The following is an 11824-nucleotide window of genomic DNA, read 5'->3' as shown; positions in this document are numbered from 1 at the left end:
AAGAATTGCAGTGCAGCATTCGCATGGTTGTATCAGAGACTAGTTGGTTGTAATCTGGTCTTGCTCAACCGCAAAGCCAGTATACAAAGTGACCAATCAGCTTAAACAATTCTGCTACATCAGTCAATGAGAGAAGCAGATGGTGACGGGTGGCTACCTGAAGGGAAGAACCCGTGTTCCTGGAAGAGCTGCATGACAAGAGCCCTGCGCTGGTCCAGAGTCCTCCGGAGAGAGGAGTACGGCACTCTGTCCATCTCTCCCAAGACATCCTCAGACTCAGCAACTAGAGAGGGATACGAGAGATGAGAGGAGAGAAGAGAGGGGAAAAGATGGTGATTGAGAGAAGTGAGGGATGAGAGGAGTGAGTAACATGAAGAGGGAGTGAGAGGAGAGAAGGGTGATTGAGAGAAGTGAGAGAATGGAAGAATGGAGAAAAGAGGAGGTAACGAAAAATTCTAAAGTAATGTTTGAGAAAAGAATGCAAGGAGGAAGGGAGTAACTAAGGAAAAAGCTATTGGGGTCTACTAAAAGTAGTGTACTATGTAGGGAATAGGGTGCCATTTAGGATACAAGCCATAACCTATGACAGACTGTCGTACACTCCACACTATTTACCAGCTCTGTCAAAGGTGAAGATGTCCCCCTCACACTTGACGTCGCTCTTGGGTGTGTTGGGCTCCGAGCTGCAGCTGGAGAGACGGCTCCGAGCTGCAGTCTTCCTCCTGGGAGAGCTGGGGTCCTCTGCAGACGAGTCCAGGTCTGAAGGGGATGAGGAAGAGGAGTAGAGGAGGAAGAGAAGAGAGGAAGAAAAGGGGAGAGGAAGAGAAGAAGAGGAAGAGAGGAGGAGGAGGAAGAGGAGGAGGAAGAAAATGGGAGAGGAAGAGAAGAAGAGGAAGAGAGGAGGAGGAGAAAGAGGAGGAGGAAGAAAAGGGGAGAGGAAGAGAAGAGGAGGAAGAGAATGAGAGGAAGAGAAGAGGAGGAGGAAGAGAAGAGAGGAAGAAAAGAGGAGAGGAAGAGAAGAAGAGGAAGAGGAGGAAGAGAAGAGGAGGAGGAAGAAAAGGGGAGAGGAAGAGAAGGAGAGGAAGAGAGGAGGAGGAGGAAGAGAAGGGGAAGGGGAGGAGGAGAGGAAGAGAAGAGGAGGAGGAACAAAAGAGGAGAGGAAGAAAAGGGGAGAGGAAAAGAAGAGGAGGATACAGAAGAAGAGGAGAGGAAGAAAAGGGGAGAGGAAAAGAAGAGGATAATACAGAAGAAGAGGAGAGGAAGAAAATGGGAGAGGAAGAGAAGAGGGTGATACAGAAGAAGGGGAGAAGGAGGAAGACAGAGAAAGAGGAGGGGAGGAAGAAGATACAGAGGAAAAGGAGGTGGTGGTGAGTGAGTGAAGAAAGAGGAGGCAGATATAGAATGAAGAGAAGGCGTTTTTAAGAATAATATTATAATGTATTTCTGGTCTTGACGGAGGAAAGAAATCCGTTCAAATTCATTTTAGTGGCTGTGCTAGATTCTTAATACATTTTCTTTTGAATATGTATCTCTCCCTAGTCATGCTTGTTTCAAGATATGGCTTAAACTTAAACCTCCAAGCCCAAATCTTGAGACTGACCAAGACAGCAGGGAAGATTATTGGTATGACACTGCCCTCCTCTCTCCAGGACATTTTCCAGGAGGCCGTCATCAGACAGGCCAGAAAGGTCATATCGGACCCCACACATGCACTGAACAGAGTTCCAGCTGATGCCATCTACGAGGCGTTATATGGTGCCTATATGCAGGCTGAACAGATATACATATTCACTTGTCCCCGAGGCAGACGTGGGAGATGGCAATGACGGACTGGACCTGGCCTGTAGGCCTTAAAGGGATACTACGGGAATTTTGGCGAAGAGGCCCTTTATCTACTTCCCCAGAGTCAGATGAACTAGTGGATGCCATTTTTATGCCTCTAGTGTCCAGTATGAAGGAAGTTGGAGGTAGTTTCGTGAGCCAATGCTAACTGGCGTTAGTGCAATGACTGGAAGTCTATGGGTTTCTGTGACTAGGTGGAACTGCCATCTAGTCACAGCCTTGCCTGACATAAGCTTATTAACCTTTTGTGTGGGTGGGGAGGGCGGTGTATGACGGGGTGTTATTCTCAATTGATTCTATGTATTTCTGTATGAATGTGGAAAAGGCTGCACTCTCTATTGTCCAAGTCAAATTTCCACTTGGGGACAATAAAGTATATCATATCAATAATGTTAGAGATTCAATTTGTATAGAGGACAGGCTAAATTTGTAAATACATTTTTAATTTTTAATGCTTAAATTTGTAAACACATTTTTCATTTTTAATGCTATCTTTCTGTCTCTCTCTCACCTGTGGAGTTCCTCCTCTTCTTCCGGTAGCTGCCCAGTATGGCTCGAGGGGAAGTGGCCAGACTCTGGAGGGTGGGAGAGGGCAGCACCTCTTCTGGTCTGAACTCTGGCAGCTCGGCAAAGCGCTCCTCGAAATAGGACCCCGACAGGACCCTGGTAGTTGAAATATAGTTAGATTTTATGAGACCCATTTTGGGATCGAACCGTACCCGACTCCACGAGGGAGCTAAAAAGGGCTAAAAAGGTATCAGCACAATGGACAGAGCGCACCGCGGTGTGTGTAGGGGGGCTATGTAAAGCCACTGAGGCAGTCAGGTGTGACTCCTCTGGGTTTCCATAAAAAGCGTGAAAAAAACGCTTCTCATCTCTGGTAGGCTAAGTGAATAAAGTAATACGCCTGTAATATTTGATTTTGATTTATACAAGACGGGGTCAACTTTACCGGTCGGGTGCCATATTAAATGCTGAAATGTCTCCTGGCTCCTCTGCTGTTCCTAAGGGGGGGGGGTCACATGTCCATTAATTTGGGTAGTGTGTGCCTTTAATGTGGGTGGATAGAAATACTGAACGGTAATGATTTCAGTTGCAGGGAGAATGACCATTGTTACGTCCTGACAATGTTTATGAGGTTACTGCTTATGAATGAGGAAGGTGTCTCCAGCATCATCAAATATGTTGAGACCAGAATAAGGAGAGGGGTGTGTGGCAAAGAGGTGCTACAGCCACGTCCCTCTCCACTATTGCACACTGACTCGCGCCAATTCTTCTGCACTATTTGTTTTATTGTGTCAACTGTTTGTCAATGTTTAGCAATGCCCTGTGAAATATACACAAGAGTGTACAACATTTTAGGAAGACCATCCTGATATTGAGCTACACCACTCCTTCTGCCCTCAGGACAGTCTCAATTCGTCAGGGCATGGACTCTACAAGGTGTCGAAAGCGTTCCACAGGGATGCTGGCCCGTGTTGACTCCAATGCTTCCTACAGTTGTGTCAAGTTGGCTGGATGTCCTCTGGGTGGTGGACCATTGATACACACGGGAGACAGTTGAGAGTGAAAAACCCAGTAGGGTTGTGCCAGGCACCTACTACCATACCCCGTTCAACGACACTTAAATACCCCGCTCAAAGGCACTTAAATACCCCGTTCAACGACACTTAAATACCCCGTTCAACGACACTTAAATACCCCGCTCAAAGGCACTTAAATACCCCGTTCAACGACACTTAAATACCCCGCTCAAAGGCACTTAAATACCCCGTTCAACGACACTTAAATACCCCGTTCAACGAAACGTAAATACCCCGTTCAACGACACTTAAATACCCCGTTCAAAGACACTTAAATACCCCGTTCAAAGACACTTAAATACCCCGTTCAAAGACACTTAAATACCCCGTTCAACGACACTTAAATACCCCGTTCAACGACACTTAAATACCCCGTTCAACGACACTTAAATACCCCGTTCAACGACACTTAAATACCCCGCTCAAAGGCACTTAAATACCCCGTTCAACGACACTTAAATACCCCGTTCAACGACACTTAAATACCCCGCTCAAAGGCACTTAAATACCCCGTTCAACGACACTTAAATACCCCGTTCAACGACACTTAAATACCCCGCTCAAAGGCACTTAAATACCCCGTTCAACGACACTTAAATACCCCGCTCAAAGGCACTTAAATACCCCGTTCAACGACACTTAAATACCCTGTTCAACGACACTTAAATACCCCGCTCAACGACACTTAAATACCCCGCTCAAAGGCACTTAAATACCCCGTTCAAAGGCACTTAAATACCCCGATCAACGACACTTAAATACCCCGTTCAACGACACTTAAATACCCATCATCTACACTGATTCACGTGGATTTAACAAGTGACATCAATAAGGGATCATAATACCCCGTTCACAGAAAGAGGTGTTCTTACCACCCAGTTTATCAGTGAAGTTATTATTAAATACCCGTTCATACAGACACTTAAATACCCCCCCTTCTGCTGGCAAAGGCTGGCACATATCAATGACGGATCACCACCTCAAGCTGAACCTCAGCAAGACGGAGCAAGGACTGCCCGTAATGATCTCGCCATCACGTTCAACTCCATTGTGTCCTCCTCCCAGAGCGCTATACCTGGACAACACCCTGTGTTCAACTAACATCAAGGCGGTGTCCCGTTCCTGTACATGCTCTAAACATCCCAGAGTACGTGCCTCACACAGGAAGCGGCGCAGGTCCTAAAGGCACTTGTCATCTCCCGTCTTGATTACTGCAACTCGCTGTTGGCTGGGCTCCCTGCCTGTGCCATTAAACCCCTACAACTCATCCAGAAATACCCCGTCTGGTGTTCACTTCCCAAATAGCCTGTTCAACTGGCTTCAGTTAAATACCCATCATCCATGGTGCTGATTCACGTGAGGGGAACGGCACCTTTCCAGGCTCTGAAGGACATCAAACAAGGGCATCATCCACCTGGCCTCATATGGTCAGTCTATCAAAACTGTCAAGAACAAACTCCCTCACGAGCAGGACAGTTCTTCCGGAGACACCTGAAACCCCACCTTTTGTAGGATAGGTAAGTAATTTATCAGTGAAGATTTAGATTATTAATGTTCCACTGGATGTCATAAGGTGTATGCCAATTTGTATTTAGCGTGCATGACTTAAATGTAAATGTAATACGGCCCATTCTGAAAGTATTCAGACTCTTGACCTTTTCCACATTTAGTTACGTTACAGCCTTATTCTAAAAATGGATTCAATGACGTTCTGTCCTCATCAATCTACACACAATACCCCCATAATGATGAAGCCAAAACAGGTTTCTAGTAATGTTTGCAAATGTATTTTACATTTTTAAACAGATATACCGTATTTACATAATTATTCAGACCCTTTGCAATGAGACTTGAAATTGAGCTCAGGTGCATCCTGTTTCCATTGATCATCCTTAAGATGTTTCTACAGCTTGACCTGTGGTGGACATACCTGGCCTGCGTGCCGAGAATAGGACTGACCAAATGTATTTGAATGGCCATTTGGGGATGTTCTAGTTAGTTCACGTTATGGTAACTCAAGGGGAGGTTGTATTTGAGCCTGGTAGACCCCACCAATGCTTTATTGGTTAAGACAGGTTTTGCCTGATGAGATTATTTTTTGTATATATTATATATATATATATATATATATATATATATATATATATATATTTGTAAATACCACCGTCATCTTTGTGTAAATAAATCCAACACTCATTTGCACCTCTACCTGCCTGCCTCCTGAATATTTGTCCTTACGACTGCTAGAAAGCCCCTATTTTACGCTGATACAGCGCAGCAGAGAGAGGGTCGATTTCCAACCTGTCACTTCTAAAGCACTCAATGATCTCGGAGCCTCTGCATGTGAACGTTATGTTTATTGTGGTGTAGTGTGATATAAGCAGAATTCAATACAATTCCAATGCAAGAACCCCCCATCCTGGCGCCGGGTCTGGATCGAACCCTCAACGTTACTGATGTAAGCAACAAGCTCCAACCAACTGATTCCCTGGCTACATAATCTTCTCCAATTGGTCATAACTGTCAACTGTCAATACACGATTACTGTCAACTATGGTAACGTTTTCATTTCCTCCCATTGCTCCCTCCCCCAATCCCTGCCACTCACTTGTCAATGGAGTCGGAGGGCTTTCTGAGTGGCGGAGGGCGGAATTTGGTCTTCTTGGCTGAGGGGGGTGCGTCCCTGTCAGTCTGTGGGGCAGGCGGAGGAGTGTCCTGTCCTGTGGTAGGGTGGGGAGGTTCCCTCGGTCCAGCCTGGAGAGAGAGAGAGAGAGAGAGAGAGAGAGAGAGAGAGAGAGAGAGAGAGAGAGAGAGAGAGAAGAAATAATTATGAGGAAGGATCAGTAACCATACCAGCAGCCTCGTCCTTGATCAGTGTTTGCGATAATTGTTTGCATCGCAATAATCATTTGCAGGACGACTAACAAATTAATTGCATTGCTTTTGTAATATGTATAGAGTCGTCTCTTACCCCTTTGCTGTGGCCCTCGTTGCCACTGTCCCCTTTGTTGTGGCCCTCATGGGGCCAATCATCTGTCTCCCTGGACCTCTCTGGTTCAGGTGTCCCACATTCCATCTTTATCCACCTCTCCCTCTCTCCATCCACGTCTGTCTGTTTCTCTTTGGTATAATCTCTGGCATCGTCCGTGTTCTCTTCTTTCACGTGGCTGGCTCGACCACCATTTTCTTCACTCCCTACAGGAAAAGACACGACAGTGGCTCATGATTCCTAGTAAAAATACACTACATGATCAAAAGCACCAGCTAGTTGAACATCTCATTCCAAAATAATGAACAGTAATATGGAGTTGGTTCCCACTTTGCTGCTATAACAGCCTCCACTCTTCTGGGAAGACTTTCCACTAGATGTTGGAACATTGCTATGGGGACTTGCTTTCATTCAGCCACAAGAGCATTAGTGTGGTCGGGCACTGATGTTGGGCAATTAGGCCTGGCTCGCAGTGGGCGTCCCAATTCATTCCAAATGTGTTCGGGGTTGAGGTCAGGGCTCTGTGCAGGCCAGTCAAGTTCTTCCACTGATCTCGACAAACCATTTCTGTGTGGACCTTGCTTTGTACACGGGGAATTATCATGCTGAAACAGGAAAGGGCCTTTCCCAAACTGTTGCCACAAAATTGGAAGCACAGAATCGTCTAGAAAGTCATTGTATACTGTAGTATTAAGATCTCCCTTCACTGGAACTAAGGAGCCTGAAACATGAAAAACCATTATTCCAGACCATTATTCCTCTTCTGCCAAACTTTACAGTTTGCACTATGCATTGGGGCAAGTAGCGTTCTCCTGACATCCGCCAAACCAAGATTTGTCTGTCGGACTGCCTGATGGTGAAAGGTGATTCATCACACCAGAGAACGCATTTCCACTGCTCCAGAGTCCAATGGCAGCGAGCTTTACACCACTCAAGCTGACGCATAGCATTGCGCTTGGTGATCTTATGCTTGTGTGCGGCTGCTCAACCATGGAAACCCACTTCATGAAGGTCCCGACAAACACTTCTTGTGCTTACGTTGCACCAAGAGGCAGTTTGGAACTCAGTAGTGAGTGTTGCAACTGAGGATAGACTATTTTTTATGTGCGTTCTGTGGGCTTGTGTGGCCTATCACTTCACGGTTGAACCGTTGTTGCTCCTAGACATTTCCACTTCACAATAACAGCACTTACAGATGACAGGGACAGCTCTAGCAGGGCAGAAATTTGAAAAGGCCAAATCCACTATTTTGAAGCGGTGTCCACATACTTTTGTATATATAGTCTATATAGTAGCATAGCTAGTTATAAAAGAGGCAACTATAGCATTAAGCAGAGAAGTGAGGAGAGGAGAGATGGAGGTAAGAGAGGAGGAGGGGAAAGGGTACAGAGTGAGAGTGAGGGTGAGGGCAGGTGGACTACAGTTTTGACGTACCTGTTGGTGTGTTGCTGCTGGACGTACCCATTGAGTTAGCACCGGGTTTGCTATGTGCCTCGACATCCTCTGTCATCTTTTCTTTCTTTATGCTCTCTTTCTTTATATGTGTCTTGGTCTTCCTTTGGGCCTGGCCCTCCACCTGTGGCTTGTGCTCCATCTCTGCAGTCAGGTGTGGCATTCCCTCTTCATGTGACAGGGTCACGTCCTTTGAACCCTGGACGCCGACAGCTGAGCGTGATGATTGGCCGGACACTTCTTGAGCCAAATTGGGGGGCACAGAGGTCATGGAAACCCCATCTGGCGCCAGGGTGACGTTCTGGTCCGGGTAAATGGCGGTGAGGAGTTGACGTCCAGTCCCCGGGGCTCCAGGGGAAAGGGCTGGGGCTAGCCAGGGTGGTTGGCCTGCTACAAGAGGGTGCACAAGGGCTTGGCCAGCCGGGGCGATGGCGGTGAAGCCCAGGGTAGTCAGGGACGATGGCAGGTAGGCGGGGCCTGAAGAGGGAGGGGCCTGGCCTGTTGCCGTGGAGACCCCTCCGGTGCCTGATTGGACATAAGTGATCCTAGAGTAAAGGAAAGACAAAAAGCAGGAGGGTCAGCTATGTACACATTGTTCTGATGAAGGTCAATTGACAAAGGCACAGACACAATAAACTAAAAGTCTGCAGAGGTTCTCTTGTCATTAAAACCACGTGAAAGTAATAGTGGGACATATACACTGAACAAAAATAAAACGCTACATGCAACAATTTCAAAGATTTGACTGAGTTACAGTTAATTTGAAGAAATCAGTCAATTGAAGTAAATTAATTAATCTATGGATTTCACATGACTGGGAATACAGATATGCATCTGTTGGTCACAAATACCTTTAAAAAAAGGTAGGGGCGTGGATCAGAAAACCAGTCAGTATCTGGTGTGACCATTTGCCTCATGCTGTGCAACACATCTCCTTTGCATAGAGTTGATCATGCTGATGACTGTGGCCTGTGGAATGTTGTGCCACTCCTCTTCAATGGCTGTGAGAAGTTGCTGGATACTGGAGGGAACTGGAACACGCTGTGTTTTACGTGGATCCAGAGCAATGGGTGAGCTGTCTTCTCAGTATGCAGGCCATGGAAGAATTGGGACATTTTCAGCTTCCAGGAATTGTGCCCAGATCCTTGCGAAATGGGACCGCGCATTATCATGCTGAAATATGAGGTGATGGCGGCAGATGAATGGCACAACAATGGGCCTCAGGATCTCGTCACTGTATCGCTGTGCATTCAAATTGCCATCTATAAAATGAAATTGTGTTCGTTGTCCGTAGCTTATGCCTGTCCATAACAAAACCCCACTGCCACCATGGGGAACTCTGTTCACAATGTTGACATCAGCAAACCATTCACCCACACGACGCCATACATGTGGTCTGCGGTTGTGAGGCCGGTCGGACATACTGCTAAATTCTCTAAAACGATGTTGGAGTCGGGTTATGGTAGAGAAATGAACATTAAAATCTATGGAAACAGCTCTGGTGAACATTCCTGAAGTCAGCATGCTGACTGCACGCTCCCTCAAAACTTGAGACATCTGTGGCATTGTGTTGTATCACAAAACTGCACATTTTAGAGTGGCCTTTTATTGTCCCCGGCACAAGGTGCACCTGCGTAATGATCATGCTGTTTAATCAGCTTCTTGATTTGCCACACCTGTCAGCTGGATCGCTTATCTTGGCAAAGGAGAAATGCTCACTAACAGGGATGTTAACAAATTTGTGCACAAAATGTGAGAAAAATAAGCTTTTTGTGCATATGGAAAATGTATTGAATCGTTTATTTCAGCTCATGAAACATGGGACCAACACTTTACATGTTGCGCTTATGTATATTTTTGTTCAGTATAATATACTGCATAATCAGACGTTTCTCGTAGGTTAAAGTGAGTACCTTGTTGGAGGCGAGGTTAGCAACACGGTCTGAGGGGGTGTGATGCCCGAAGTCATCACAGTGGCTGTTGCCATGGATACAGGGAAGGGACTCCCAGGAAGCACTGCTCCAGCAGAGTGGACATTTGTCTGGACCATCGGCATGGGGGCGATCTGGATAATCTGCAGGATAACACACACATCAACAGGTCAGCCAAGAGGCTAGTGGTCCCCATGCATCAGCTGCTTGGAGCTTGGGTTGTGTGTCATTATTCCCGCAGTAACAACACATTTATTCGGAGAGTTGCTGTTATATTGTATGTAATCCTTGTGTGTAATAATCGCTACCTTGCTTCCTGGTAGAGCACCATTTTGCACAGGAAGGGGAGGAGCCACCATGCAGCTGGGCTGAGGAGGAGTAGAGCCAGTTCTCACTGTTGCCATGGGAACCAACATCTTGCTCTGCAAGACTGGAGACTGGGCTTGGACTGGTGTGAGAGAGAGAGAGAGAGAGAGAGAGAGAGAGAGAGAGAGAGAGAGAGAGAGAGAGAGAGAGAGAGAGAGAGAGAGAGAGAGAGAGAGAGAGAGAGAGAGAGAGAGAGAGAGAGAGAGAGAGAGAGAGAGAGTGAAAGAGAGGGAGGGAGGGAGAGCGAGAGATGTTGGTTTAGGTAACACTGTGTTAACATGATGATGACAACCATAAGGTGACAACCATAAGGTGATGAATCTCTCAGTGACAGGTAACATTAAAGTGCTCGACTAACCAGAGTGTTGTACTTATTCGGGGCTTGAAGGAGCAAAAATAAAACTTAGACTTGTGAATTTTGGATGGTCGTAAACATATCCCCTTGTATATAACAAAGTATCCTCCCCTTTTCCATAGGTCCTCCCCTTTTCCATCCCTGTCGAACAATCTCTCCTCTCTCTCACCTCTTTCTCCAGGGCTGACCCCTCCCACTGTGGCATATCTTATTTCCACTCCTGCCCCCGAATGTATTCCATTGGCCAGGGAGACATGTGTGGGCGGAGTGGAGGGCAGCGTGCGGATGCCGGTTGGCTGCTGGGTTAGCTGGGGGGAGGGGGTCTTGGGGTTGGCGCTGACAGATGACAGGGTGGGCAGGATATACTGCACCTGGGTGAGGCCAGGTTTGGCACCGCCAGGGGGGGTGAGAGAACCGGCAGGAAGGAACTGGGGCTGCAGCAGGGGGAGGGGGAAAGGTAGGGTGCTGTGGGTGGAGCTTAAGAGAGGTTGAGGCGGGGCTATAAGCTGTATAGACTGGTTGGGGAAAGCACCGTCCAGCACTAGACTGGTGACCTGCAGCCCCCCCGGCCCCACACTCACGGGATTTGAAGAGGACAAGTACCCACCCCCTGCTGTGAAAGGCCCGCCGCCTGCTCCCGGTCCTCCAATCAGAAGCATGGCTTTCTTCTCCCCAGGCAGGGCACTGAGGGCAATGGAGCCTTCCATTGGCTTGCTGGCGATGGGGATGGGCATGCTGGTAATGGGGCATACCATGTTGGTCACCACGGTGGGGGCCATCCGGACTGCACCGAGCACCTGGGTGAGTCCATAACCCAGAGCAGGGGTCGAGGTGATGGGCGCTGATCCAGGGATGGAATTAGAAGGAACGTGCCCCCCTCCACCCCTTCCTCTTTTTGATTCTCCACTTCCCTCTTCTCCTCCCTCCATCCCTCGTTTTCTCTTCCTCTCAGAGCTCTCTCCGGCGCTCCCCTTTGTGTCCCCCTTGGTAGAGTCGGAGTGGGAGTCAGCGTGGGAGGTGTTGTTGGAGGAGGGGAGAGAGGAACGGACCACTGGCTGGAAGGCTTGCTGGAGGGGGAGAGATCAAAGAGAAATGTTAACTAAGGTTCCTCCTGAATTAACTCTCTTAGTGCACCAATGTAGAATTTAAACTTGATCAGACTCACACCACCTTAGCATGGGTGAGAAGAAACAGTAGGAATCGAATCTACTAGATATCTGTTCAGTAGGACAATGCTACTTCATTTGGCAGCTCCATTACCCATGAAATCTAAATTGTACCTAGTTAATAGCACCTACAGTCCAAA

General features: G+C 47.3%; 1 protein-coding gene across 1 annotated transcript in view; it reads right to left on the bottom strand.

The window, feature by feature from the left end:
* Positions 1 to 11824, bottom strand: part of LOC118397682 (protein capicua homolog) — a 38755-nt gene that overhangs the window by 2643 nt on the left and 24288 nt on the right. Inside the window, exons 11-19 of the mRNA XM_052470446.1 lie at positions 11126 to 11585; positions 10106 to 10245; positions 9780 to 9940; positions 7849 to 8411; positions 6397 to 6620; positions 6034 to 6179; positions 2354 to 2505; positions 616 to 759; positions 158 to 283 (exon numbers count right to left, since the gene is read on the bottom strand). Of these exons, the coding sequence (XP_052326406.1) occupies positions 158 to 283; positions 616 to 759; positions 2354 to 2505; positions 6034 to 6179; positions 6397 to 6620; positions 7849 to 8411; positions 9780 to 9940; positions 10106 to 10245; positions 11126 to 11585 (2116 nt within the window). The remainder of the gene's footprint in view (positions 1 to 157; positions 284 to 615; positions 760 to 2353; positions 2506 to 6033; positions 6180 to 6396; positions 6621 to 7848; positions 8412 to 9779; positions 9941 to 10105; positions 10246 to 11125; positions 11586 to 11824) is intronic.

This window comes from Oncorhynchus keta, chromosome 19 (genome assembly GCF_023373465.1).
Source record: "Oncorhynchus keta strain PuntledgeMale-10-30-2019 chromosome 19, Oket_V2, whole genome shotgun sequence".
Classification (NCBI taxonomy): Eukaryota; Metazoa; Chordata; class Actinopteri; order Salmoniformes; family Salmonidae; genus Oncorhynchus; species Oncorhynchus keta.
Note: the sequence above shows the minus strand (reverse complement) of the source record. Positions and strands in the feature narration are given on the sequence as shown.